The sequence below is a fragment of the Sapajus apella genome, unplaced genomic scaffold, assembly GCF_009761245.1.
Source record: "Sapajus apella isolate SASKATOON/1434 unplaced genomic scaffold, GSC_monkey_1.0 scaffold12, whole genome shotgun sequence".
NCBI lineage: Eukaryota > Metazoa > Chordata > Mammalia > Primates > Cebidae > Sapajus > Sapajus apella.
This window is the reverse complement of record NW_022436952.1, coordinates 8,844,933-8,870,898: the sequence shown is the minus strand read 5'-3', so window position 1 is coordinate 8,870,898 and position 25,966 is coordinate 8,844,933. Positions and strand designations below refer to the sequence as shown.

At 42.3% G+C, this 25,966-nt stretch overlaps 1 protein-coding gene across 10 annotated transcripts in view; it reads right to left on the bottom strand.

The window, feature by feature from the left end:
- Positions 1-23,651, bottom strand: part of LUC7L3 (LUC7 like 3 pre-mRNA splicing factor) — a 33,138-nt gene extending 9,487 nt beyond the window's left edge. For 6 of the 10 annotated variants that reach the window (XR_004269587.1, XM_032280033.1, XM_032280035.1 and 3 more), the window contains exons 1-5: positions 23,369-23,651; positions 7,544-7,610; positions 4,179-4,218; positions 2,968-3,112; positions 2,477-2,551 (exon numbers count right to left, since the gene is read on the bottom strand). Coding sequence is in view for 9 of the 10 variants with exons in the window: in XM_032280033.1 (XP_032135924.1) it covers positions 2,477-2,551; positions 2,968-3,112; positions 4,179-4,218; positions 7,544-7,610; positions 23,369-23,467 (426 nt within the window). In the remaining variant the exon portion in view is untranslated. Of the gene's footprint in view, positions 1-2,476; positions 2,552-2,967; positions 3,113-4,178; positions 4,219-6,376; positions 6,468-7,088; positions 7,282-7,543; positions 7,611-23,368 lie in introns of all 10 variants that reach the window. The other 4 variants (XM_032280042.1, XM_032280041.1, XM_032280037.1 and 1 more) reach the window with 4 other exon arrangements.
- Positions 23,652-25,966: the final 2,315 nt, after the last annotated feature.

The following is a 25,966-nucleotide window of genomic DNA, read 5'->3' as shown; positions in this document are numbered from 1 at the left end:
GGGGTTTCACCATGTTGACCAGGATGGTCTTGATCTCTTGACCTCGTGATCCACCCGCCTCGGCCTCCCAAAGTGCTGGGATTACAGGCGTGAGCCACTGCGCCCGGCCTTATCCTCAATTTTTTTTTTTTACTCTTCAATAAAGTGTAACTGATGTGTTAAGAAAAATGCACTTTCGGCCAGCTGTGGTGGACCATGCCTGTAATCCCAGCACTTTGGGAAGCCAAAGTGGGCAGATCACCTGAGGTCAGGAGTTCAAGATCAGCCTGGCCAACATGGTGAAACCCCGACTCTACTAAAAATACAAAAATTAGCCGAGCATGGTGGCAGGCGCCTATAATCCCAGCTACTCAGGAGGCTGAGGCAGGAGAAGCACTTGACCCAGTAGGCAGAGGCTGCAGTGAGCCAAGATCACACCACTGCACTTCATTTAGTCTGGGTGACAGAGCAAGATTCCACCTCAAACAAAAAAAAAAGAAAAGAAAAGAAAAATGCAGGTCGGGCATGGTGGCTCGCGCTTGTAATCCAAGCACTTTGGAGGCCAAGGCGGGCGGATCACCTGAGGTCAGGAGTTCAAGACCAGCCTGACCAACATGGTGAAACCCTGTCTTAATAAAAAATATATATATAAAAAAAAAGGGAGACACATTCATAGACTTTATCCTGCAAAAAAAAAAAAAGAAAAAAAAAAAAAAGAGAGAGAAACAGCATCTGAGCTGCAGCAATCCTCCCACCTCAGCCTCCCAAAGTGCTGGGATTACAGGTGTGAGCCACCTGCTCTTTACAGTACCTCCTCCAACCTCAATCCCAAACACAATCCTCAGGCAACCACAAATCTGCTTTCTGTCACTATAGGTCAATATGCAATTTCTAAAATTTTATATAAAAAGTCATACAGTCTATATTCCTTTGTCTGGCTTCTTTCACTCAGCCTAAGTATTTTAAGATTCATCTATATCCTCTCATATAACTAATTCCTTTTTATTACTGACAGGCATTCCATCATATGGATATCATAATTTAATTATCTGCTCACCTGCTGAAAGACATTTTGATTCCAGCCTGGGTTTTTTTTTTTTGAGACGGAGTTTCGCTCTTGTTACCCAGGCTGGGGTGCAATGGCGCGGTCTCGGCTCACCGCAACCTCCGCCTCCTGGGTTCAGGCAATTCTCCTGCCTCAGCCTCCTTAGTAGTTGGGATTACAGGCACGCACCACCATGCCCAGCTGATTTTTTGTATTTTTAGTAGAGATGGGGTTTCACCATGTTGACCAGGATGGTCTCGATCTCTTGACCTTGTGATCCACCTGCCTCGGCCTCCCAAAGTGCTGGGATTACAGACTGAGCCACCGCGCCCGGCCCTGGGTTTTTTTTTTTTTTTAATTGCTATTAAGACTACAGCACATTGGAGTACAAGTCTTTGTGTAGACATATGTTTTTATTTCTCCTGGATAAGTATTTGGGAGTGGAGTGGCTCATGGTACATTTTTAACTTTTTAAGAATTAGACGCCAGGGCTGGGTAGTGGCTTACACCTGTAATCTCAGCACTTTGGGAGGCCAAGGCGGGTGGGATCACTTGAGGTCAGGAGCTGGAGACCAGATTGGTCAACACGGTGAAACCTGTCTCTACTAAAAATACAGCAATTAGCCAGGCATGGTGGCACATGCCTATAATCCCTGCTACTCAGGAGGCGGAGGCACTAGAATCATATGAACCTAGGAGGCAGAGGTTGCAGTGAGCTGAGACGGCACCACTACACTCCAGCCTGTGCAACAAAGCAAGACTGTCTCAACAAACCAGTAATAACAATAGCAAAACAGACTCCAGTATGATCTGCAGGAATGTAAAAGAAAGAAAAAACCAGACTATTTTTTTCCAAAGCGGTTGTGCAATATTAAACTCCAGTTCGCACACATCCTTGCCAAAAGTTGGTACAGTATAATCAGATTCTTAAATTTTAGCTATTCTAACAGGTGTCAAATAGGTATTTTATTACAGTTTTAATCCGTATTTCCCTAACGACTAATAGTGTTGAGTGTCTTCTCATATTTGCCATACTTTCATATACATATATATGTATGTGTACACGCACGCACACACACACACACACATATACACACGAGACAAGGTCTCACTCTGTTGCCCAAGACAGGTCTCACTGCAGTCTTACCATCCCAGGGCTCAAGCACTTCTCCTGCCTCAGCCTCCTATGTAGCTGGGACTAGAGGTGTACGCCATTACACCTGGCTAATTTTTGTGGAGTCTGGGTCTCAGTTTGTTGCCCAGGCTGGTCTCAAGCTCTTGGGCTCAAGCAATCTTCCTGCCTCGGCCTCCCAAAGTGCTGGGATTATACACGAGTTACCATACCCAGCCCATCTTTCTATTTTTGCTGGCTGCATGTCCCCATCTTTCTATTTTTGCTGGCTACATGTCTTGTTTCAAGCATTTCCCAACATTAATGCACACAATTCTCACCTGTTGCAGAAGTACATCAATCTTGTCTGTTAGAACCTGAATTTTTTCTTCATTTTTGCCTGTTGGGCCAGCAGCCTGTTGAAGACAATAAAATGTATTACCAACAAGTATAAGACAAAGATAAACATTCAAACTCTCACATACCATACATAATATTTCTATCTGTTAAAATGTTCCCTATGCAGTTTAATAGAAGTAAAAAGAAAATAAAATAATTAAAATGTTTAATTGAAAGGATAGTAATTCAATTATCTTCAACTTCTGTTGTCAATCACATACTGTCAGTTACTACTATTTAAGAGAAAAATCTTATGATTAGCAAAATCAATGTTATGTTTGCTAATAAAGACTGAAAAAAAAATGCCTAGTTTTATATCATTCTAAAAGAACAAAGTAATGAATAGAAGGCAAGTTTCAAAAATATTAGGGAGGTCTCTGAGTCTCCAGAGAACAAGGACGCTTTACAAAGACTGTGAATGTATTTCACTTACCCCAGAAGACTGCTGGTTTTGAGATAATGCCAAACGAGCATGGCCTCGTCTGATCCTACGTTCTACTTCTGCAAGTAAACTTTGTAAGTATCGCAAAAAGTCTCTCTCATAGCCAACTTTCATGAAACGAGAACTCTTCTCATACCTGATAAAATGAAAAACACGTACTAATATCCAAATCTTTATCCATTACAACTCAAATATTCTATCTTAACTAGCATCAATGACTACTGCATTTAGGCTGAAGGGTAAACCAGGTGTATTTGAAGTGACTTTCTGATTGCTCCTCATCATAGAGCATTATATGTTTGGTTAATAGCACAAGCTTTACACAGGAGTTTAACCACTAGCTTTACCACTGTACTGGATCTGTGACAAGTCCCCTGGACCTGGGACAAGTCTCATCTATAAAATTGGGGCTGAGCATGGTGGCTCATGCTTGCAACCCTAGCACTCTGGGGGGCCAAGGCAGGTGGATCACTTGAGGTCAGGAGTTCAAGATCAGCTGGCCAACATGGTAAAACCCCGTCTCTACTAAAAATACAAAATTATTAGCCAGGCATGGTGGTGAGTGCCTGTAATCCCACCTACTTGGGAGGCTGAGGCAGGAGAACTGCTTGAACCCAGGAGGCAGAGGTTGCTGCGAGCCGAGATCATGCCACTGCATTCCAGCCTGGGCAACACAGTGAGGCTGTCTTAAAAAAAGAAAAGAAAAAAAGCTGGCCAAGCGCAGTGGCTCAGGTCTATAATCCCAGCACTTTGGGATTCGTGAAGTCAGGAGACTGAGACCATCCTGGCCAACTATGGTGAAACTCAATCTCTACTAAAAATGCAACAATTAGCTGGGTGTGGTACGTGCCTGTAATCCCAACTACTCAGAAGGCTGAGGCACAAGAATCGCTTGAACCCAGGAGGTGGAGGTTGCAGTGAGCCGAGATCTCGCCACTGCACTCCAGCCTGGCGACAGCGGCTCCGTCTCAAAAAAAAAAAAAAACCAACCAAATGGGCTATAGAAAAAAACATTGACATATAAGATGCACTCATGTGGTGGCTATCAGTACTATTACTGCTGAAGCTACATAACTTTCTTGCTATCCCCAGCCAGTGACTGGACTTCTCTCAGACACTAATTTTACATTTAATTGCAATTATTTCCTCAACCCTTGTCCCCCTTAAACCAAATAAGGGGGGGAGGGGCCAAAATGACTTACTGTTTTCGTAGATTTTCATCATGAATTTTTTCACATGGACCTGGGAAAGAAGGAAATATAACTGTATGAATTATCTGTGATATTAGCAACCTTTTCTCTTGCCAAAAAAAGGTTATTTTTCTTTTTAAAAAGATTCATTTTATTACTGAGTAGTTTGTAGACATCTAAATTGATCCTACTGAATCATGAAGCATCATACTCAAATAGCACATAAAACTGATCTGCTCAGTCTTCAAAGTCAATATAATAGAGAGCAACAATATATGGTAAAAAGAGAAGGGAGGGACGGAGAGAGAAAAGGAGGGAAGGTGAAATGAAATTGTTCCTTAATGCCACCAAAGAAAACTGATGGGGTAAACCACTGGACCAAACCACTGCTGACCTTATTTCCAAATCTGTTTATAAAGTCAAATAGCACTAGACTAGTACCCTAGTCCTATTCTTTTCCTTCCCACCTCTAAAAAGCAATTATCTTAACTCTGTTATTTCTTCTCAAATTTACCTCCACCTTTCTAAATTCCATGCTTATTTTGCTATTTATCAATCCTAGGTATCAAAATTTTAGGATAAATAAACATTTAGTGTTTATATTAAGCAAGTACTATTCACCGTCAGGCCAAGCAAAGGTGCATTATGAGACGCTTCTGATGTACTTTTCTCAGAATTTTGTTTCTTTTTTCTTTCTTTTTTTGTGAGACAAGAGCCTCACTCTGTCATCCAGGCTGGAGTGCAGGAGTGCAATCTTAGCTCACTGCAACCTCCGCCTCCTAGGTTCAAGGGATTCTCCTGCTTCAGCCTCCCAAGTAGCTGGGATTACAGGCGCCCACCACCACGCCTAGCTAATTTTTTTGTATTTTTAGTAGAGACAGGATTTCACCCTGTTGGCCAAGCAGTTCTCAAACTCTGACCCCTAAGTGATCCACCCTCCTTTGCCTCCCAAGGTGCTGGGATTACAGGTGTGAGCCTAGTTTTTTCTATGTATTTTCAAATTCTTCTCAAACACTTCAACTCAGCTATAGAAACTATCTTGATACTAATCCCACTTATGACTTAAAATATATCAGATAATCAATTTCATTTTCTTCCAAGGCCTTCTGCCTTACTTCAATCTGTGACACTTGTTTCCTAAGCTCACTATAGTATTATCTTGATGAATTCCTTTTCTGCTCTGTAGTAGAAGAAAATTGCTAGATCTTTTTTTTTTTTTTCTTGCCCTCTTTAACGATGCATGTTTTTTCTTTCCTCTTTCTTGGTTTATAGATAGGTTTTGGTGGAGTTTCCTGAGAAAAGGTCCGTGGGAGATAAATCTGCTGAGACCATGTGTATCTGAAAATGTCTTTTTTCCCCTCATGTTTTGATGTTTGGCTATACAGCTAAGCCTGGCAGATACATTTTCACTCAGCCTGAGGATGTTTCTCCAATGGTCTTCAACTTCCACCGTTGTTACTGACCAGTCTTAGGTAATTCTGTGACCTACACCCACCCCCACCACCCTCATGTTCTAAAATACAGGGGTATGCCTGGGCACGCATCTTTTCATTCACTGTCCTGATCACTTGTAGGGCCTACTCAACCTAAAGACGAATGTCCTTTAGTACTGCAGTTTTCTTTTTTCTTAAGCAATTCCCTCTGCTTTTATTTTGTCTACAACCATTAAGCTGGTATTAGAGTTCCTAGACTAAGGTTTTTTTTTTTTTTTAAATCCTTCTGTCCTACTGCCCAACATTCCAGCAAATTTCCTTAATTTTATTTTCAAATCTTTCCAGTGATTTTAGTTCCGATTTCTCCAGTTTTAATGTCTAAGAGCTTTTTTTCAAAAAATGTTTTTCAAACTTTTCCACAAGTTCCCTTTTTATAGCATCCTATTATTGCTGACGAATATAGTATCTTCCCATATTTCTCTGAAGATACTAAATTTCTTAAGACTTTAAAAATCTCTCTTCTGCTTTCCCCATTATCTCCAATTCCACTAAATTCTTCTTTCTCTGTTGGTTTTCTGTTAATCTCTCATGTTGAAGGATTTCTTCGAATGTCTGGCTGGTGGTCCTTGGCAGGCAACTAATTTTAAAAAGACACTTCCAAAATCTGACTGGAAGTTAGTAGGGATTAGGCAGGGGTTGTCAACTCATGAATGGGCTGCACCATAGGAAAACCAGGCAGTAAGACTTTCTTTTAAGAGATTCCCCAAGGGTCAGTACCTGTAGAGATCACTTCTCAGGAACTGTTCACTTTCTCTAGAGAAGAATCCTCTTTTCTTCTGCCTGGGGAAAAACATCTGGCTGTATCCTTCTAGGAACAGGGCAGAGGAGAGCCCCACCAATAAAAATATAGATTCATTTACTCTCTTTTACATTCTTATTTTTACTCACTACTGCCCCCGCTGTGTCTGAAATCTCAACATCTGGACCGGTCCTGCCTTAATACGCTCCTAAAGCTCTAAGGCAAACATTGTACATAATGAATTGACTTCTTTTACGTATCCAGAATGATCCTGGTTATGTACCACCCTTGAAAGACTGAGGAAACAGTCAATTATTTTCTGTATTTTGTGACTCAGATGAACTAGTCTCTCTAGTCCAATTTCTCGAGGAAATAACCCTCTTCTACGGTATACGGGTGGGAGAGGCAGGACAGGAACAACAGATGCACAGGACCACCTATACCAGTGGGAATTTTGCATCCCAGGGGACCTCTGGCAATGTCTGAAGACATTTTTGGGTGTCACAACAGGGGGTGTTACTGGTATATAGTGGGTAGAGGCCAGGGATGTTGCTCAACATCCCACAGTACATGAAAAGCCCCTCCAAAACTGGCTCAAAACGTCAACCATGTCAAGGTTGAGAAGAACTAGACTACAGACTCCTCTCTCTCATTTTCAGCCCCAGGACTCAACCCTGCCTTCTGTGGTACCTGGTGCCTCCAAATCCTGAGCCTGTCCAGGGTTCTGCTGATCAAACACTCGCTTCTGTTTAGTATCCCCTTCTGCAGGCATTTAGGGTACAGGTTGCTCTGCTCTGTTGCGTTTGCTGCTACTCCTCCATCCATTTGTCATCTTCCAAAAATTTGCTGACATCTCTAATGTTATTTCCTCTTCCATTTACATCTTTTAAAAATTTTTTTCATTTAAGTGGAGTTTTGGGAGGGAGTGGAAATAGACATGTATGTTTAATAAAGCCACCATGCTTAATCAGACTGACATTTATCAATGCATTCAAATATCTAAACCAAGTAACAAATTACTTATTAGCAAATCTTTAAGAAAAAATTTTACAGCATTATAAAGAACCAGTTTTTTTCCTCACCACTTCTACTCAACATTTAAAAAATCATACATTTGATAAAAGTTAAACAGAAAAGTCACTTACCGAGATCAGAACGTGTATTTGTAAACAATTCCGCGGGGCAAAAACCACAGAGATAATATTTACAAACCTAGTAAAGAAAAACAAAGGTATTAAACTCTAAAAAAATTGCTTGGTTTTAAAACTATATTGGAGAAGGTTGCCAAATAACTATTTTCTCATTTCTTGAAGTATGTATCTTTCAACCAAGAAAGTTTAAGAATTTCATTTGTTGAATCATATTAGGTAAATTAGTGACTTTCGGACTCCTGAATTTCAATAAAAGAAAAAATGTGCAATACTGGCGGTTACTCGTATTTTCTATTATCGATTTTAATCATTACCTACTGATACCCCCCCAGTAGCAAAAACAAATATGGGAAAGACATCCCAAAATAAAGGGCAATTTTCATATTTTAAAAAAACTTTTACACTATTCTTATCATTCTAACCCTTTTGAAGATTAGGGCCTATTTACAAATTAGGATTTGGAAATCACCATCTAAATCACAGACAACTCATTTAAAGCAATTTGGCTCCATCTTTTTGCTCAGAAGATCCTTAACACACCAGCCTCCCAATTGACTACAACTACAGGTGCAAGCCACCATGCCTGGCAAATTTTAAAAAATCTTTTGGAGAGATAGGGCCACTGGATATTTTCATACATGCCAACACAATTAGACTCTTGGTGGGTTCCTACGGTATGGGGAAAAACTATTAACATAAAAGCCAATATTTAATTCTCTCCCACTGGTACTTCTGTAACTCCTTCAGATATATTCCAAAACCACTCTATTCTGTATTTAATTTTATAACACTACAAACCAAACCATGTAAATTAAAATTCCAAATTCCAAAATATCTCCCTTCCTTCACACAAAACTTACGTGTTACTAGGTAGATTATCATTATCTTTTTATTTATTTATTTTTTAAAACACAATCTCATTTTGTCATCCAGGCTGGAGTGCAGCAGCGCCATCTCAGCCCAATGTAATTGCCACCTCCCAGGTTCAAGCAATTCTCCTACATCAGCCTCCGAAGTAGCTGGAATTAGAGGCATGCACCACCATGCCTGGCTAATTATTCTATTTTTAAAAAATTTTTATTTATTTATTTATTTTTACAGATGGGGTTTCACCATGTTGGCCAGGCTGGTCTCAAACTCCTGACCTCTAGTGATCAGCCCACCTCGGCCTCCCAAAGCGCTGGGATTACAGGTGTGAGCCACCACGCCCAGCCTGATTTTTCTATTTTTAAATACAAAAATACAGTAGAGATGGGGTTTTAGTAGAGACGGGATTTCACCAGGTTGGCCAGGCTTGTCTTGAACACCTGACCTCAGGTGATTTGCCCTCCTTGGCCTCCCAAAGTGCTGGGATTAAAGGTGTGAATCACTGTGCCCAGCTTTGGAAAGGTTATTAACGCACAACTATAACACATGAAAGGAAAGGCAGTGTTGGCAAGGCATGGTGGCTCACACTTCTAAGCCTAACACAGTAGGAGGCCAGCCAAGGCAGAAGGATAACTTCAGCTCGGGAGTTTGAGACTGGCCTGGGCAACGTGGTGAAACCCCATGTCTACAAAACATACAAAAATTAGCCAGGAGTGGTGGCACAGTACCAGCTACCCAGGAGGCTGAGGCAGAAGGATTGCTTGAGCTTGGGAGGTGGAGGCTGCAGTGATCTGTGATCATGCTACTGATTACAACATGTCTCAGGAAAGGAAAAGGGAGAAAAGGGGGGAAAGGGCGGAGGGGGAAACGGGGAGAGGGAGGGGAAGGGGAAGGAAAGGAAAGGAAAACAAGGCAGTGTTAAATTTAAACCTGAAAGTTCTTTCTAGACAGGACTGGATGCTAAATCTGAAATAGGCTTTTTTCCCTGCCTCAAAGGCTTTTTATACTCATTTGAAGCAATGTGATTCCATAAAGTGCATCCAGGATGAAAATCATAAAATGTTTCTAAATATGTCTAAACAACAGATCTAGTTTTGTACCAATATTACTCTAATATAGCTTTATGTCTTAGTATCTTTCTACTGTTTCTTTCCTTTAGACGTTGTCATACTTGATTTTTAAGATGACTGTTAGGCTGGGCACAGTGGTGCATGCCTATAGTGCTGCTACGTGGGAGGCTAATGCAGGAAGATGAGTTGAGCCCAGGAGTTTGAGGCTGTACTGTGCTAGGACCACACCTGTGAACAGCCACTGTACTCCAGGCCCCGGCAACGTAAGTGAAAACTCGTCTCTAAAAACATAATAAAAGTTTTAAAGGCTGAGTGCAGTGGCTCATGACTGTAACCCCAGCACTTTGGGAGGCCGAGGCAGGCAGAGATCACAAGGTCAAGAGATTGAGACCATCCTGGCCAACATGGTGAAAACCCGTCTCTACTAAAAATACAAAAATTAGCTGGGCATGGTGGCGTATGCACCTGCAGTCCCAGCTACTCGGGAGGCTGAGGCAGGAGAATCGCTTGAACCTGGGCGGCAGAGGGAGGCTCCAACTAAAAAAAAAAAAAATTTCTGAAGTTCCATTGCATGTGATGCCATATGATTTTCTAAATCTTAAAACATTCATTTTGTTAAACTCTGTGTTCACTTTAAGTGCATCACAATAAAATTAAAAAGGCCAATACTCAATTTTTAAAAATATTATTTGAGAATTTATTTTATTTAGGGGAGGGAGGATGGGGCAACAATTATGTCACTTTTACTGTGACCTTATCTTTCAATTGTATGAACCTTGTTTTTTAGATCCCAAAATTTCACACAACTATGTTTAGTAAAAGTTACTGCCAGAATCTGCTATTATTTAAAGCCATAAACTGTATGGTTATAAAACAAAAACTAAATTTTGTGTACAGTCCTCATAGACATAAAAGTTTTACTATTAAACATTTCATTTCTATTTCCCATTTTTACAGTAATATATTCTAGGGTTTTGGAGATGATTCTATCCAAAGATTGATTTTAATTTTTTCAATAGTACTTCTATCGGCCTCATGATCAATTTAAGACTACTGTCCTGTAAATTTAAGCTAGGCAAGCCACAATGTCTATGATCCTCAGAAAGGTTCACCATTTAAAAAAAAAAACCAGGCAGGTCGTGGTGTAATCCCAGCACTTTGGGAGGCAAAGGCGTGCAATCACCTGAGGTCAGGAGATTCAGACCAGCCTCACCAACATGGAGAAACCCTGTCTCTACTAAGAATACAAAATTAGCCAGGCGTGTAATCCTAGCTACTTGGGGGGCTGAGGCAGGAGAATCGCTTGAACACAGGTGGTGCAATGAGCTGAGATTGTGCCACTGTACTCCAGCCTAGGCAACAAGAGCAAAACTCTGACTCAAAAAAAGAATAAACACATCTCTACAGTCCCTCCTGACTCTCAAGCATGTGAAATAGGTACACTGCAACATGGCAGTTTGAATCTTGGCCGCCGCGGCCAAGGGGTACCTGGTGGGGCGCAGCGGCTCATGTCTGTAATCCCAGCACTTTGGGAGGCTGAGATGGGAGGACTGATTGTGCCTCAGAGGCAGAGGTGGCAGTGTGCTGTGATCACACCACAGCACTCCAGCTAGGGTAACAGAACACAAACTGTCTAAAAAAGAACCAGAGGTCATAATTCTGCCTTGGTTTCTTCACAATATTAAAAAAGGACACAGGCTGGGCTCAGTGGCTCATGACTATAATCCCAGCACTTTGGGAGGCCAAAGAAGGGGGATCACTTGAGCCCAGCCAGGCAACATAGTGAGACCCTGTCTCTTCAATGAAATGAAAAAAATTAGCCTGGTATGGTGTCACACATCTGTAGTCCCAGGTACCTGGGAGGCTAGGGTGGAAGGGTCGCTTGGGCCCAGGAGGTTGAGGCTGCAGTTGAGTGGTGATCATGCCACTGCACTCCAGTTTGGGTGAAAGAGTATGACTCTCTCAAATTAAGTAAATATGGCTGGGCACAGTGGCTCATGTCTGTAATCCCAGCACTTCGGGAGGCCCAGGCGGGTGGATAACTTGAGGTCAGAAGTTCAAGACCAGCCTGGTCAACATTGTGAAACCTGGTCTCTATTAAAATTGCAAAAATTAGCTGGACGTGGTGGCAAGCGCCTGTAATCCTAGCTACCCGAGAAGCTAAGGCAGAACTGTTTGGACCCAGGAGGCAGAGGATGCAGTGAGCCAAGATCACACCATTACACTCCAGCCTGGGGGACAAGAGCGAGACTTTAATTAAAAATAAAAATAAGGAGCCGGGCGCGGTGGCTCACGCCTGTAATCCCAGCACTTTGGGAGGCCGAGGCGGGTGGATCACAAGGTCAAGAGATCGAGACCATCCTGGTCAACATGGTGAAACCCCGTCTCTACTAAAACTACAAAAAATGAGCTGGGCATGGTGGTGCGTGCCTGTAATCCCAGCTACTCAGGAGGCTGAGGCGGGAGAATTGCCTGAACCCAGGAGGCGGAGGTTGCGGTGAGCCGAGATCGCGCCATTGCACTCCAGCCTGGGTAACAAGAGCGAAACTCCGTTTCAAAAAAAAATAAAAAATAAAAATAAAATAAAAATAAGGAGGTAATAAATATCTCATAGTGGGATTGCAAAGATTAAACTGTATACATTTGCTAAACTGGAAGAATATGGTGAAGGATAAAGCAACTCCATCTTGGATGCTAAACTGCCAGGCTGACTTCTGATTAATCCCAATTCCGGGAATGCCTTTAAGATTTCTATTTTATCTACCGTTCTTTGTGTTAAGAACATGCACACTTACTGTAAATCCTGCCCTTAGGTCTAAACAATTTTGATGATTTTGTACTTAACATAAATCCTGCCCATAAGTAATTATCCTACACATGCCTTCTGAGGCAGATACCCTTTCCCTATGGTATATAAGCCCTGGGTCTGGAGAGAGAACATCTTGTCTTGCCGCCAGCAGTTGCCCAAGACAGAGACCTGGCTTCTGTTCATAGGTCCCTATTACATGTTTCTAAGAAACTGGATAGGTCAGCCTCTTTCTCTGGCCTCTCAGCTTCTTTGCACTCTGGGGGTAGGTTTCCGGTAGACCTGCCCACTGCAGAACAGCCTGATTTTTAAAATACTACTGATTATTATTTTAAATGTTTTTAGGCACTATGCAGACCAAATAAGACATGCCTGTCCGTGGGCTAACGAGGAGCTACCTAATCTAGTCCAATTACCCCATCAGAGACCACGTGACCTGCCCTGACGGCATCCAGCTATACTTACAGAATCCAGACTAGAATCCATTTCCCCAATCTGGTTCTAAGTGTTCTTTCCACTCCAACTCTCCTCCTTTACCATTTGGTACATCAAAATTGTTACTCTACCAGATAAATTAGCTACACCTGGACTGCTTCTTTTAACTCTACCCAGAGATTGAGGGTTTTAACTAAAAATATTAACAAGGGATACAAAAATATGGGAAGAACATATATCGGTGCTTCAAATAAAGTCATCAGTGATGATAATAAGAATAAACCCAGAGAGGCCGGGCATGGTGGCCCACGCCTGTAATCCTAGCACTTTGGGAGGCTGAGGCTGGCGATCACCCGAGGTCAGGAGTTCAAGGCCAGCCTGGTTAACATGGTGAAACCCCACCTCTACAAAAATAAGCCAGACATGATGGGTGGCTGTAATCCTCCCAGCTACTTGGGAGGCTGGGAGGTTGTGGGAAAATCACTTGAACCCAGGCGGCGGAGGCTGTAGTCAGCCAAGATGGCACCATTGCACTCCAGCCTGGGTGAGAGAAAGACTCCGTCGGGGGGGGGGGGGGGGGAAGAGATTAAATAAACCCAGAGAACTCTTACCTTACTTTTGGATATAATCATGACAATTGCTCAAGTTTTGGAATACTAGCATTCTTCATTGAATAGTAATCCCTAAAAGATGTAAATGCTTATTACAGATTAACACCAAAGCAAATACCTACTAATTCATTCATTCAGTCATTTATTTAGCATGTTTTTACTAAATGTCCACCATGGACCTAGTAACCTAATAATCAAAGGTGGAAGGCATAGGCATGGTAGGGTGGTGGGGGTAGAACGGCACACCAGAATTGTTAACACAATCGTGACGTATCCTCTTCATAAATTTAAGGCAACGCTAGTGACAAGAAATGTTCAATCTCATCAAAAGATTTATTGCTTGATTAACTGGGACAGAGCCTCACTCTGTTGCCCAGACTGGAGTGCAGAGGCACAATCTTGGCCCACTGCAACGACTCCCAGGCAGGAAAGTGATTTTCCTGCCTCAGCCTTCCGAAGAGCTGACTTCAAGTGATCTGCCCACCTTGGCCTCCCAAAGTGCTAGGATTACAGGCATGAACCACTGCACCAGGCCCGTTAAGGACATCTTAATGATTTTTGTCTTTCAACACTAAGCAATAAAATTCTCCTCTGAGCTAATCAAATATTTTCAATGCTGTCTGCACTATTTTTACGTTTTTTTTTTTTGGTTTTTTTTTTGAGACAGAGTCTTACTGTTGCCCAGGCTGGAGTGTGGTGGTTCGATCTCTGCAACCTTTATCTCCCAGGCTCAAGCAATTCTCATGACTCAGCCTCCCAAGCTGGGATTATGGGCAACTGCCACCATGCCCGGGTAATTTCTGTATTTTTAGTAGAGATGGGGTTTTACCATGGTTGATCTCAAACTCCTGGCCCGTGTGCACTATTTTTGTTAAACTGGTCATCATAAAGATAATAGACTGGAAATGGTGGCTCACGACTGTAATCTCAGCACTTTGGGAGGCTAAGACAGGCAGATGGCTTAAGCTCAAGAGTTGGAGACCAGCCTGGGCAACACAGTGGCAAGACCCCATCTCTACCACCACAAAAAATTAGCTGGGGGTGGTGCATGCCCATAGTCCCAGCTACTCAGGAGGCTGGAGTGGGAAGACTACTAGAGCTCAGGAAGTTGAGGTTGCACTGAGCTGAAATCGTGCCACTCCTGGGTGACAGAGCCGGATCCTGTCTCCAAAAAAAAAAAAAAAAAGGATAATTTACTCAGTATCTACTTCTGATTATCTAAATACTGGCAACACAACTCACGTTGCAAACAGTAAATCTATACAAGACTTAAATTAAAAAAATTTAAATTGCCAATCATAGCTACTACATACAGTAAGTTCTTGAATAATGTGATGAGGGAAAAAAAGATTCCCAGCTGAGGCCACTAACTGTGTAGGAGTCTGCAAGTTCTGCCCATATCTGCATGGGTTTTCTCCCAGTACTCTGGTTTCCTTCCACATCTCAAAGCTGCACACAGTAGGTTAACCAGCATGCCTACGTCCCATTCTGAGTGAGTGTGAGTATGCCCTGTGATGAGAAGGCATCTTGTCCAGAAATAGTTCCTGCCTTGCATCCTGGGTAGCCTGGATCAGCTCTGGCCACCGCCACCCTGAACTGGAATAAGGAGGCTGGAATGAATGAATACAAATTATTGTAAAATAAAAGTTTGTAAAACATATGAGAATCATACAAATGCACGATAAATGACGTAGTCCAAAAGTGGTTGGTGAGTGTGTCATATTTATTATTGTGTTAGAATGCATGGAGGTAGCAGGTGCTTCTGACAATGTTCAAGTCATAAACATTTATACCTTGACTTAACCCACCACCACTACAACTGCCATCACTCACTGATTCACCAAAAACTGGGTAAGTAATTATCTTTTTAGTCACCTTTCTTAAATGTAAGCATACCTCAAATTTAGCTCAATATTTGATACCAGAAATGTTTTCGGCCTTTATTTAGAAACTTAGTTATGGTTTTGTAACCAGAAAAGTACCACAGGAACCTAACTCTTGTTTACATTAACTAATCTACGGTAAAATGTTTGTTATATATCATTTCAACTAAAGTCAGTTTCCAAGAACCCACTGACAACGTTAAATGAAGACTTACTGTATTTTGAAATAGGACGTTACTGGAATACTTCAACTGTCATACACACACACACACACACACACACACACACACAAATATTAATTTAAAATTCAGCAACACCTTGAAATTTTACTGTTAAAAAAAGGAACACAGGCCGGGTGCAATGGCTCACACCTGCAATCCTGGCACTATGGGAGGCCGAGGCAGGCAGATTACTTGAGGCCAGGAGTTTGAGACCAGCCTGGCCAACATGGCGAAACACCATCTCTACTAAAAATACAAAAATTAGCAAGGCATGGTGGCGCACGCCTGTAATTCCGGCTACTCAGGAGACTGAAGCACAAGAATCGCTTGAACCTGGGAGGCAAAGGCTACAGTGACTGAGATTCCACCACTGCACTCCAGCCTGGGCAACAGAGCAAGACTCTGTCTCAAAAAACATAACAAAAACCACCCTTCACATTGTAGTCTTTTCTCACTTCTGCCTAATATTAATAGTTTAATTCGGATCATGACAGGCTGTAAGCAAATGTTTTCTTTTTAGCTAAACGAGTTCAATTCATCGTGTTAAAAATAAACCCCCAAAGAGGTAATTTTTAATAAAATAATTCATAACAAAAAAATTATGTCCCTGATAACATATTTTAATGTTTCAGCTATATCATGACCACACATTCATTTCCAGGCCTTTACACTGTATTACATATATCTTTCCAGGCATGATTCACTATTTATTGCCTACACAAACTTCTAGTGAAAATTTCAATCTTTCACAGCAGCCAGTTAGTAAACATCTCTCTTCTGCTTAGAAGCCTTCAGTTATTTCCAAATGTAAACAACCTAAACTTTTAACAAGAGTTATAAAAACTATTCAAAACCAAGTTCTTGCCTATCTATCTACACTCCCACATCCAACAACAAAAAAAGGCAATACAATACTATCTACAACTTGAGTGAATTTACTGGTTTCTCCGGCTCTTCCTTCAAGCTGGTGTCTTCTCTCTCCTCTCCCTCAGGCTAATTCCTACCAATCCTTTAGGTAACTGTTTATTTAAGGGCAGCTTTGTCTGAGAGGCCTTTTCTGAGTATCCATCCCAGTCTGGGTTATGCACACCTCTCCAGTATACACTATACGGCTGACCTTTGAAGTCGGGAGGCTAGGGCCCTGCTATGGTTTGAACATGGTTTGTTTGGCCCCAACAGACCATTCTTGTGGGAGTGAATTCTCACTCTTAGTTGACTGGAGAACTGGTTGAACAGAGCCTGGCACCCCTAGCCATGTGATTTTTGCACATGCTGGCTCCCCTTCTGCCCTCTTCAGACAGGTACCAGCCACCAGGCTTCTTGTACAGCCTGTGGAAGTGAGCTAAATAAATCTCCTTCCTTTATCCAGCCTCAGGTATTCATTTATAACAACTAAAAGAGGTACTGACCCTAACTCCCCCAAAACTTAACAGTTTACAATTGACTGGAAGCCTAACTGTTAACATTAACAGTTGGTTAACACATATTTTGTATATTATTTGTACTATATACTGTTTTTCGTTTGTTTTTGAGATGGAGTCTAGCTGTTGCCAAGGCTGGAGTGTAGTGGCGTGACAGCTCCCGCCAACCTCCGCCTCCTGGGTTCAAGTGATTCTCCTCTTGCCTCGGCCTCCAAAGTAGCTGGGATCACAAGCACCTGCCACCACATCTGGCTAATTTTTGTATTTTTAGTAGAGACAGGGTTTCACCATGTTGGCCAGGCTGGCCTCGAACTGCTGACCTCAAGTGATCCGCTTGCCTCAGCCTCCCAAAGTGCTGTGATTACAGGTGTAAGCCACCGTGCCTGGCTATATGCCCTATTTTTACAATAAAGTAAGCTAGAAATGTGGATAATAGAACGTTTAGAAAAAAAAAAAAAAAAAAAAAAAAAAAAAACTATAAGTAAGCTAGAGAAAAAAATGTGAAAACACATTTATAGTCCTGTCTTTATCAATACCCCAAGTTTGCGTCATCTTTTTTACAAAAGATGCTTTGTCTCAAATGCCAGCAACCCCAAGTGCAAATCTCAGTCTATTGTACATTTCAAGCAATTTAACTTCTTAGTATTGTTGGGACTTTTCTGCTTCTTGGGAGCACCTCCAGTGTCACTAGCTGCACTTCCTATGGGTCTCAGGGCATTACTAAAAGTTTATGGTATTGTAGGCCAGGGGCAGCGGCTCACACCTCTAATCCCAGCACTTTGGGAGGCCAAGATGGGCGGATCCCTTAAGGCCAGGAGTTTGAGCCCAGCCTGGCCAGCATGACAAAACTCCATCTCTAGTAAAAATATAAACATGAGCCAGACATGGTGGTACTGTAATCCCAGCTACTTGGGAGGCTGAGGCATGAGAACTGCTTGAACCTGGGAGGCAGAAGTTGCAGTGAGCCAAGATGCCACCACTGCACTCCAGCCTGGGTGACAAAGCAAGGCTGTCACAAAAACAAAACAACAACAAAAAACAAAACAGTAACAACAAAAGTTCATGGTTTGCACTAAACATGATGAAAATACACAAGAACCAAGAGATCATTTTTTACGGTGATATGCAGACACCAACTGCTCATGCAGAGATGATTAGCATCACAGGCCATAGGGCATTTTAAGCGGATCTTGGCAACACTTGGCACTCACTGTAATAGCAACAGATGTCTACAAAATTATTACCATATTACAGTATGTAACTACAGTTAATTTTACACAGTTATTACTTAATAGTCCATCTTGACTTTCTCTCAATCGCTAGTGGCATCATGTACCGTCTGTGTGCATACCTTTTGATAAAGTTTAACATTTTATGATTGGTCAGTATATATTTTGTGGTAGGAAAATGATGAACTAGTATATACATATATTTTCTGCATTCATGATGTACTCATCTTTCCTTTAATTTTAAAAATTTTTTTTCCCCAGCAGGGCGAGGTGGCTCATGCCAGTAATCCCAGCTGGGAGGCTGAGGCGGGTGAATCACGAGCTCAGGAGATTAAGACCATTCTGGCAAACGTGGAAACCCCATCTCTACTTAAACTACAGAAGTCAGCACTCATGTGGCAGCACATGAGTGTAATCCCAGCTACAGCTAGTGCTCGACTTACGACCACGATTGGGACCGGCAGACCGGTCGTAAGTTGAGTAGGCTATATGTACAGTTGAAATGGTGCACGCGGAGATGGTAGTGCTGCCGGAAGCTGGTCCGCACTGTCGTACGCCCAGCTGGGCAACGTTTGCGCTGCCAGACGCGGAGCAGTCGTGGCTAGCTATTGTGGTTGTAAAGTCGAATGGCCATAAGTTGCATAGGTTGTAAGTCGATCAATACCTGTACTTGGGAGGCTGAGGCAGGAGAATCGCTTGAACCTGGTGGGGGCAGAGGTTGCAGTGAGCCAAGATCATGCCACTGCACCCCAGCCTGGTGACAGAGCTAGACTCCATCTCAACAACAACAACAAAAATCCCAGAATTCTAATAAATAAATACATAAATTTTTATAAATATTTCTAGGCTATAGTTTGTCTACTTTTTTCAAATTGTTACAAATCTCCAAAAGTTTTTCCAATATATTTACTGAAAAAAATCCAAGAGTGGACCCACTCAGCTCAAACCCATGTTGTTCAAGGGTCAATTTTACTTTTCCTAATGGTGGTATTTATCATATTCCGTTATGGAAATGCATTTACATTCAATTGGAATAATCTCCAATGGAAAAAACAAAACCAAGGGCATTTACTCTTTCCTATCTGTCACCAGTACCTGATGCCTCTCTAGGACCAAGCGCTACATGTGTACTATCCTCCTGTTATCTACCTAAGAGCAAAACATTTTTGTTGGATAAATGAATACAAGAATTTTCCCAACTTACTAATAATAAAGAGAAAATATTTCATAAAATGAAGCACTGCCTGAACAAAAATGTCAGTTACAAACTTAAGCTGGTTTCTCCCTTTGTAAGGAAATCAAGTCTAATTACATATATAATGATATACACACAAACACATTTTCCTAAAGCAACCAAAGATTTAGAAAATACCTTAATATTATCTTTAGTGTGATTATGATACTGCGGTTATCGCTTTTTTTTAGAGACAAGAGTCTCACTCTGTTGCCCAGGCTGGACTGTGGTGGCACCAACTCGGCTTACTGCAACTTCTGCCTCCTGGGTTAAACGGATCCTCCCACCTCAGTCTCCAGAGTAGCTGGGATTACAGGCATGCACCCCTATGCCCAGCTAATTTTTTTGAGACTCTGTCTCCAAAGAAAAAAAAAAAGGAGGAGGCAGAGACTGGATAAAAAATGCTAACTTTTCTAAGTTACTCCATAGTAACCTAATAAGTAAATATGAAGCTCTTGGTGACTCTGAATGAAATCTAGTAAAACACATATTATTAGATGTCATACATTGTAATTACTATTTTTCACATTCCAATTTTCGCTCCCAAACTCTGAACACTTTTTTTTTTAAGCAAAAAGAAAAAGTTTACAAGTAAGAATCGTGGACAGAAGCCTGAGCTATTTTTCCTTTTCTAAACAACTTTTCCGTGGCAATGACAATATCTGCTAATAGTTCAAAGATTTTAGAAAAGAACATTTAGTTCAATTTCCTTCATAAATCATTAAACCTTCATGAAACAGAGGGTAGGCTTGAGTTTGATAAATGGAATCTCATTTCAGATAGCATTAGAATCAGTTAAGTAACTTCATTTCCAGGTTGAGATCTAGAATATAAAAACCTTAATCTGGGAGGCCGAGGCGGGCGGATCACAAGGTCAAGAGATCGAGACCACCCTGGCCAACATGGTGAAACCCCGTCTCTACTAAAAAATACAAAAATTAGCTGGGCGTGGTGGCGCATGCCTGTAGTACCAGCTCCGAGGAAGGCTGAGGCAGGAGAACTGCTTGAACCCAGGAGGCGGAGACTGCGGTGAGCTGAGATTGTGCCACTGCACTCAAAAAAAGAAAAAAAAAGACCTTAATTTGAACTACAAAATTTCTGTCTTGCTACATAAAAAATAACAAAAGTGCCAGATTAAACTTTACTACAATCTTCTAATAATACAGCTACTAGTACCTTCTCTGGCAAACACTGAAATCAAACCGCCACTGAAAGGTACTCACCCTATGCAGTTAGTTACAATCACATGCTTTCTCATCACTGTGGTTGTTTAGGATTACCCAAGCAAAAAAAACCAAAACAATAATCTCAAACAATTGCAAAATACAAATAAACACGGTGGGAGGGTGTACCAATGAATTCATGAAACAGTATTAAAGGAGATTTGACTTGAGCTGGAAACTTTCTCCGACCCAGAGGTAGCAATCTACAAAGTTGGAAATGGCTGTAAAAGCACTAACTCTAGAAAAACACCTTGGTGACGGTTACATACACATCATTACAAATAAACGGCCCATAATTTGCATTACAGATGCATCCTTTATTTAAAACTGAGCTTCCCAAGTGCTGCTTGCTCACATATCACTCGTCACAAAAAAGAGGAAAAAGTAGAGTATTAGAATCGACTACCAAATTAATAACAATTAAAAGCCCAACACTAATCAGGATGAGTCAGGAAACAGTAGGTCACAAACTTTAGAATGCACAGGAGAAGCCATTTTTAAAAATGCAGACACTGGGACCCTTCCCCAAGATGGACAGAATCAGACTCTCTGGGAAGGGGAATTGAAGGGGTTGAAATACAGAATTCTGCATTTAAAACAAATTCCACAGGTCAAATACAGCTATCTAGGGACTACTTTTAATACTAAGGTAAAGTTTCCATTTTGACTGTTAAATATCTACAGATACCATGGCAATTGTTTTAATAAACCGTTGCTTCCCTATTTATCTCTATTCCAAAGAAAAAACAAGGATCCCATCCAACTGGAATGGCTTTTTCCATCTAATTCAAGTATGGCCAAGAAAAATTTCCAGATAGAACAGGAATGCAAAAATACGTTAAAATATCAGGCTATAGTGATGGTAAATCCTTTTCAGCATATTGAGTTTGCCCATCCCTGCAGCTTTAGCACTAACAGCCAACAGCACAACAATATGCAAATAACCCGGAAATGATATCAAGAGCTTCCCCAGCTTCATTACACAATAATTCCACTGATTTAGATGAGACCATGTGCTTTGTTTTTGGTCAACACTATCGACATTCTCCCTGCAGATATGAATCTGAAATGCCAGTAACTGACTTGAAATCCTTCAATCCAAAATAAAGTGCAATCTGTCATTAAGGTATTAAATACTTTAGTAACACACACTGAAAGTTAAAATCAGTGAAAAGTACTAAAACTGAAAGCAAAGCAAATTATGGCTGAGATGACATAAAACCTAAATTGCTATTCTGAGAGCCTCATCATTGCAGAGTCATAAGCCCATGACAAACAATACAATGTAGCAACAAATTACCCCGGGAAAGAAAACAGTCTTTCTAAAACGTGTTCAAAACCAAGGGCGCAGAGACACAAGGCTGCTCCAACTGATGAGCAGTGCGATGGAAAGCATATTTCTCTTGAATTCAAAATATACAAATATCCTACTTGCCCATCAGCTGAATCGCCACAGTGTTTTGGTTTGTTTTTTACCTTTGCAAAGCTTAGACTGAACGGTTAGAGTTAGGTAGTTAAAACAATAGAAAAGAAAAAGTTACTTCTCTGTAACAAAGATGTCTACAAAAGAAAGATGGTCAAGATAAGCAGTTCCTTAGTCTCCTATTGTGACAAATGGTGGGGTGGGGGTGGGGGAGCTCAACTGTTAAAAACAAAAAACCCACCTCTTAAAAAACAGTGACTTCTAGTCTAAGAATGTTTCATGCTACTTTGGAACCAGGCAGCATCCCCAATACAACTTGACCCAAACTTACTCTTTCTTAAGGTACTAAAAGGAGTCATCTAGGACAAACTTGCTTTCCTGCACTGCAAATAAGAAATTTTACCTTAACCAAAGCCTACGTTTAAAAAGAGTAAGAAAATGCATTTCTAAAGAAGCATGCATTACCTGAACTATTCCTTCATATTATGATTTGCAATTGTTTTAAAATTAGCATGTTGGATTACAACCGCAAAGTCAAATTAAATTTTGTATCTATCCTCCAAGTAAGACCTAAAATAAACATTACACTGCATGTTCAAAACTAGATTAAAGCTTGAAATACGCTACAGTATTTGCGGAGAACCAGTTTCACAGGATTCTGGAAAGCAACAGAACTACAAAGATTAGTTTCCTCAGTTGCCAAGACTTTGGGTGAACCTCTACGTCTCAGCTGTGAAACGGGGGTTATAATATTTACCTTTACTCACAGGGCTAAGAGCATCAAATGAGTTCTACATGGAAGAAAAAACCTTGACAACTGCCTATATAGGGGACTTATTGGAATACCGTTAACGAACAGTATTTGTAAATCATCACGGTAAACTCTAACAAGTAACTACTACTTTTACATTTCTATTTCCCCGTATAAGTGTCACACTGAAATTACTGAAATAAAATACCCCCACGATTTTTACCATGAAACCTGATAAAAAATTTCAGTCTAAATAAGACGCTCAACCCAACCTACAGAAGAATGTGCCCTTCTCCCTATTTCATAATTAAGTGAAACCTCGGAGCCGCTAGATTTAGTAAGATGCTGCTATCCTTCCTTTCCCGCGTTTCGCCGCCTCACCAAGGTGCTTTTCAATTCTGCCAAGGGCTCTCCCCGACCCCCTTGATAGTAGAACAACAAAACCGAATCACCCCCTTCCCGGGGTCCGGACACCATCCTTCCTCCTGGGCCATCCTCCCTCCTGGCTCCCTGGGCACCGGGTCAGACGCTCGACCCCGGCGCGGCCCTGGCCCCACATCCCGCCGCGGCCCGGCGGACCAGAGCCCGCGCCCGTTCCCCTCCCCCACAGAGCCCAGGCTCAGGCCCAAGGCCCGCGGGACTTACGCTCTCGTGGTCCCACCGCACGTTGCTGCGCTTCTCGTCCGGGGCGAGGTTTCGGTCCCGGCCCATTAACTCATCCAACAACTGCGCGGCCGAAATCATGGTGCTTCCTTCGGGCGGCTGCTCCCACCAGCCCAGGCACCCGCCAGCGAAAACACTGGCGACACGGTCGCCAAGCTCCTCCGCCCGCTCTCAGGCCGAAAAGCCTCCTCTGTACAGAAGCCGACAAGACAAAATGGCTGCCGCGCGGACACCTTCCCAGCATGCCGTGCGGCTGCGGGACACGCCCAGGCCCGGGCGGGGATGGCGGGCCCGGCTTCCGCCGTCCGGGGGCGGGGCCCGCGGAGGCTGGGTCCGGACTCCGCCCCTACCTAGAGGCAGTGCTGCTGCGTTACTGCCAGTCGCGCGCCTCCTACGCGCCCGGTTTTCCCGGGCTTCTTCACAGTGAGAAGTTGGAGCCTATGTCTTCAAGGCTGGTCACCGCTTCAAAATGGAGACGACAGTGTCTTCTTTAGTCCACGTGGTGCACATGGTGCCTCATGCAGCCGGGGAAACTGAAGATTCCGGCTTCCAACTCCATTTTCCTAGTCCCTGCGCTCACTGCCTCTTATACCTGACTTTATTCTCCCACCTTGAGTCTTTTGATTAACAGGATGGGAAATCGAGGCAAGAAGGAACAAGGCGGTTTCTAAAATATGGGGATTCCGTCCCACATTGAATCCCTCCCAGTGGGGAATTCAAAAAAATATATATTGATCCAAGCCGTGCTTGGTGGCTCACGCCTGCAATCCCAGCACTTTGGCAAACCAACGCAGGCAGATCACCTGAAGTCTCCTGAACTCCAGACCAATCTAGCCAACGTGGTGAAACCCCGTCTCTACTAAAAATACAAAAATTAGCCGGGTGTGATGGTGCATGCCTGTAATCCCAGCTACTTGGAGGCTGAGGCAGGATAATCGCTTGAACCCAGGAGGCAAAGGTTGCAATGAGCCGAGATCATGCCACTGCACTCCAGCCTGGGTGTCAGAGTGACACTCCGTCTCCAAAAAATTAGATAGAGAGAGAGACATAGATATAGATGGATAGATCCATTTATTCAACAAATGATATTTGCCAGGCACTGTGCTTGAAGCTAAATTCAGAACCTTTCAGACAGTTCATGCTCCTGCAGACCTGTGCATTGGTGAGGGAGATAATGGCTGAAGAAATAAAGTCACAAATATATCAACATTCATTGGGATAATGCTCTAGCACAGTTAAGGGTATGGTCTCTAAAGCCAGATTGCCTAGGGTCGTAATCCCAGCTCTGCCACCCTGTGCCTTTGTTTCCTTTTCTGTAAAATGGGGTTTACAATAGTTCTCCTGGGCCCCAAGCCATGTTGCTATTGTGAAGATTAAATGAGTTGATACAATGTAAGGCACTACACATTGATAACAAGCCGAACACTTTTTTTTTTTTTTTTTTTTCTTGGACTGGGTCTTGCTCTGTCTCCCAGGTAGGAATGCAATGGCACCATCTCGGCTCACTGCAGCCTGGACCTCCTGGGCTCAGGTGATCCTCTCACCTCGACCTCTCCAGTAGCTGGGACTATAGGCGCACAGCACCACACCTGGCTAAGTTTTTGTATTTTTGGTAGAGAAGGGGTTTTGACATTTTGCCCAGGCTGGTCTTAAACTCCTAAATTCAAGTAATCCACCCACCTCAACCTCCCAATGTGCTGGGATTACAGTCGTGAGCCACTGCGCCCGGTCGTGGACAGCTCTTTTTAAGAAGGAAAGCAGCAAAATAGGGTGAGAACTGAAAGGAGGCATGGGATATAGAGCCTTTTTTAAGATAGGAAATGAGGAGCTGGATATGGTGGCTCACATCATAATCCCAGTACTTTGGGGAGGCAGAGGCAGGAAGATAGCTTGAGCCCAGGAGCTTGAGACCTGCCTGGGCAACATAGCCAAGACCCGGTTCTCCACAAAAAGGAAAAAAAAAAAGACCAAAAAAAAAACCAAACAAACAAACATAGGAAATTAGAGTATGTTTAATGTTGGGGATGGATATTCCAGTAGAGAGGTGGAAAATAAAAGATCGGGATAGTTAATGATTTAAAATCTTAAAAAGGTGAGGGCTAGGCTCCAGGGCATACTTGAAATCATTGATCTTTGGTAGAAGAAAGGATCTTCTCCACTGAAACAAGAAAGAAGAAAATCAGGCTGGGCGTGGTGGCTCAGGCCTGTAATCCTAGCACTTTGGGAGGCCGAGGTGGGTGGATCACCTGATGTCAGGAGTTCAAGACCAGCCTGGCCATCATGGTGAAACCCCATCTTTAAAAAAAAAAAAAAAAATCAGTTTACAGATTTATCAGTGACATGAGGCAGTTCTTAGCTGTTGGTTGCAGTTTCCCAATGAAGCATTTGTTGAGGGCTCTCCACCGTTACCACAATCAAAACAAGCAAACAAACAATAAAACATGAACCACAAACCGGACTGCACACATCATGAACCACAGACAAACACGCAACCTGATTGCAAAGTTACAGCTCCTGCCCGCTAGGGGTTCTTAATCTAATTATCTCATTCATTCCACAAACAAAAATGGTATACTTGCT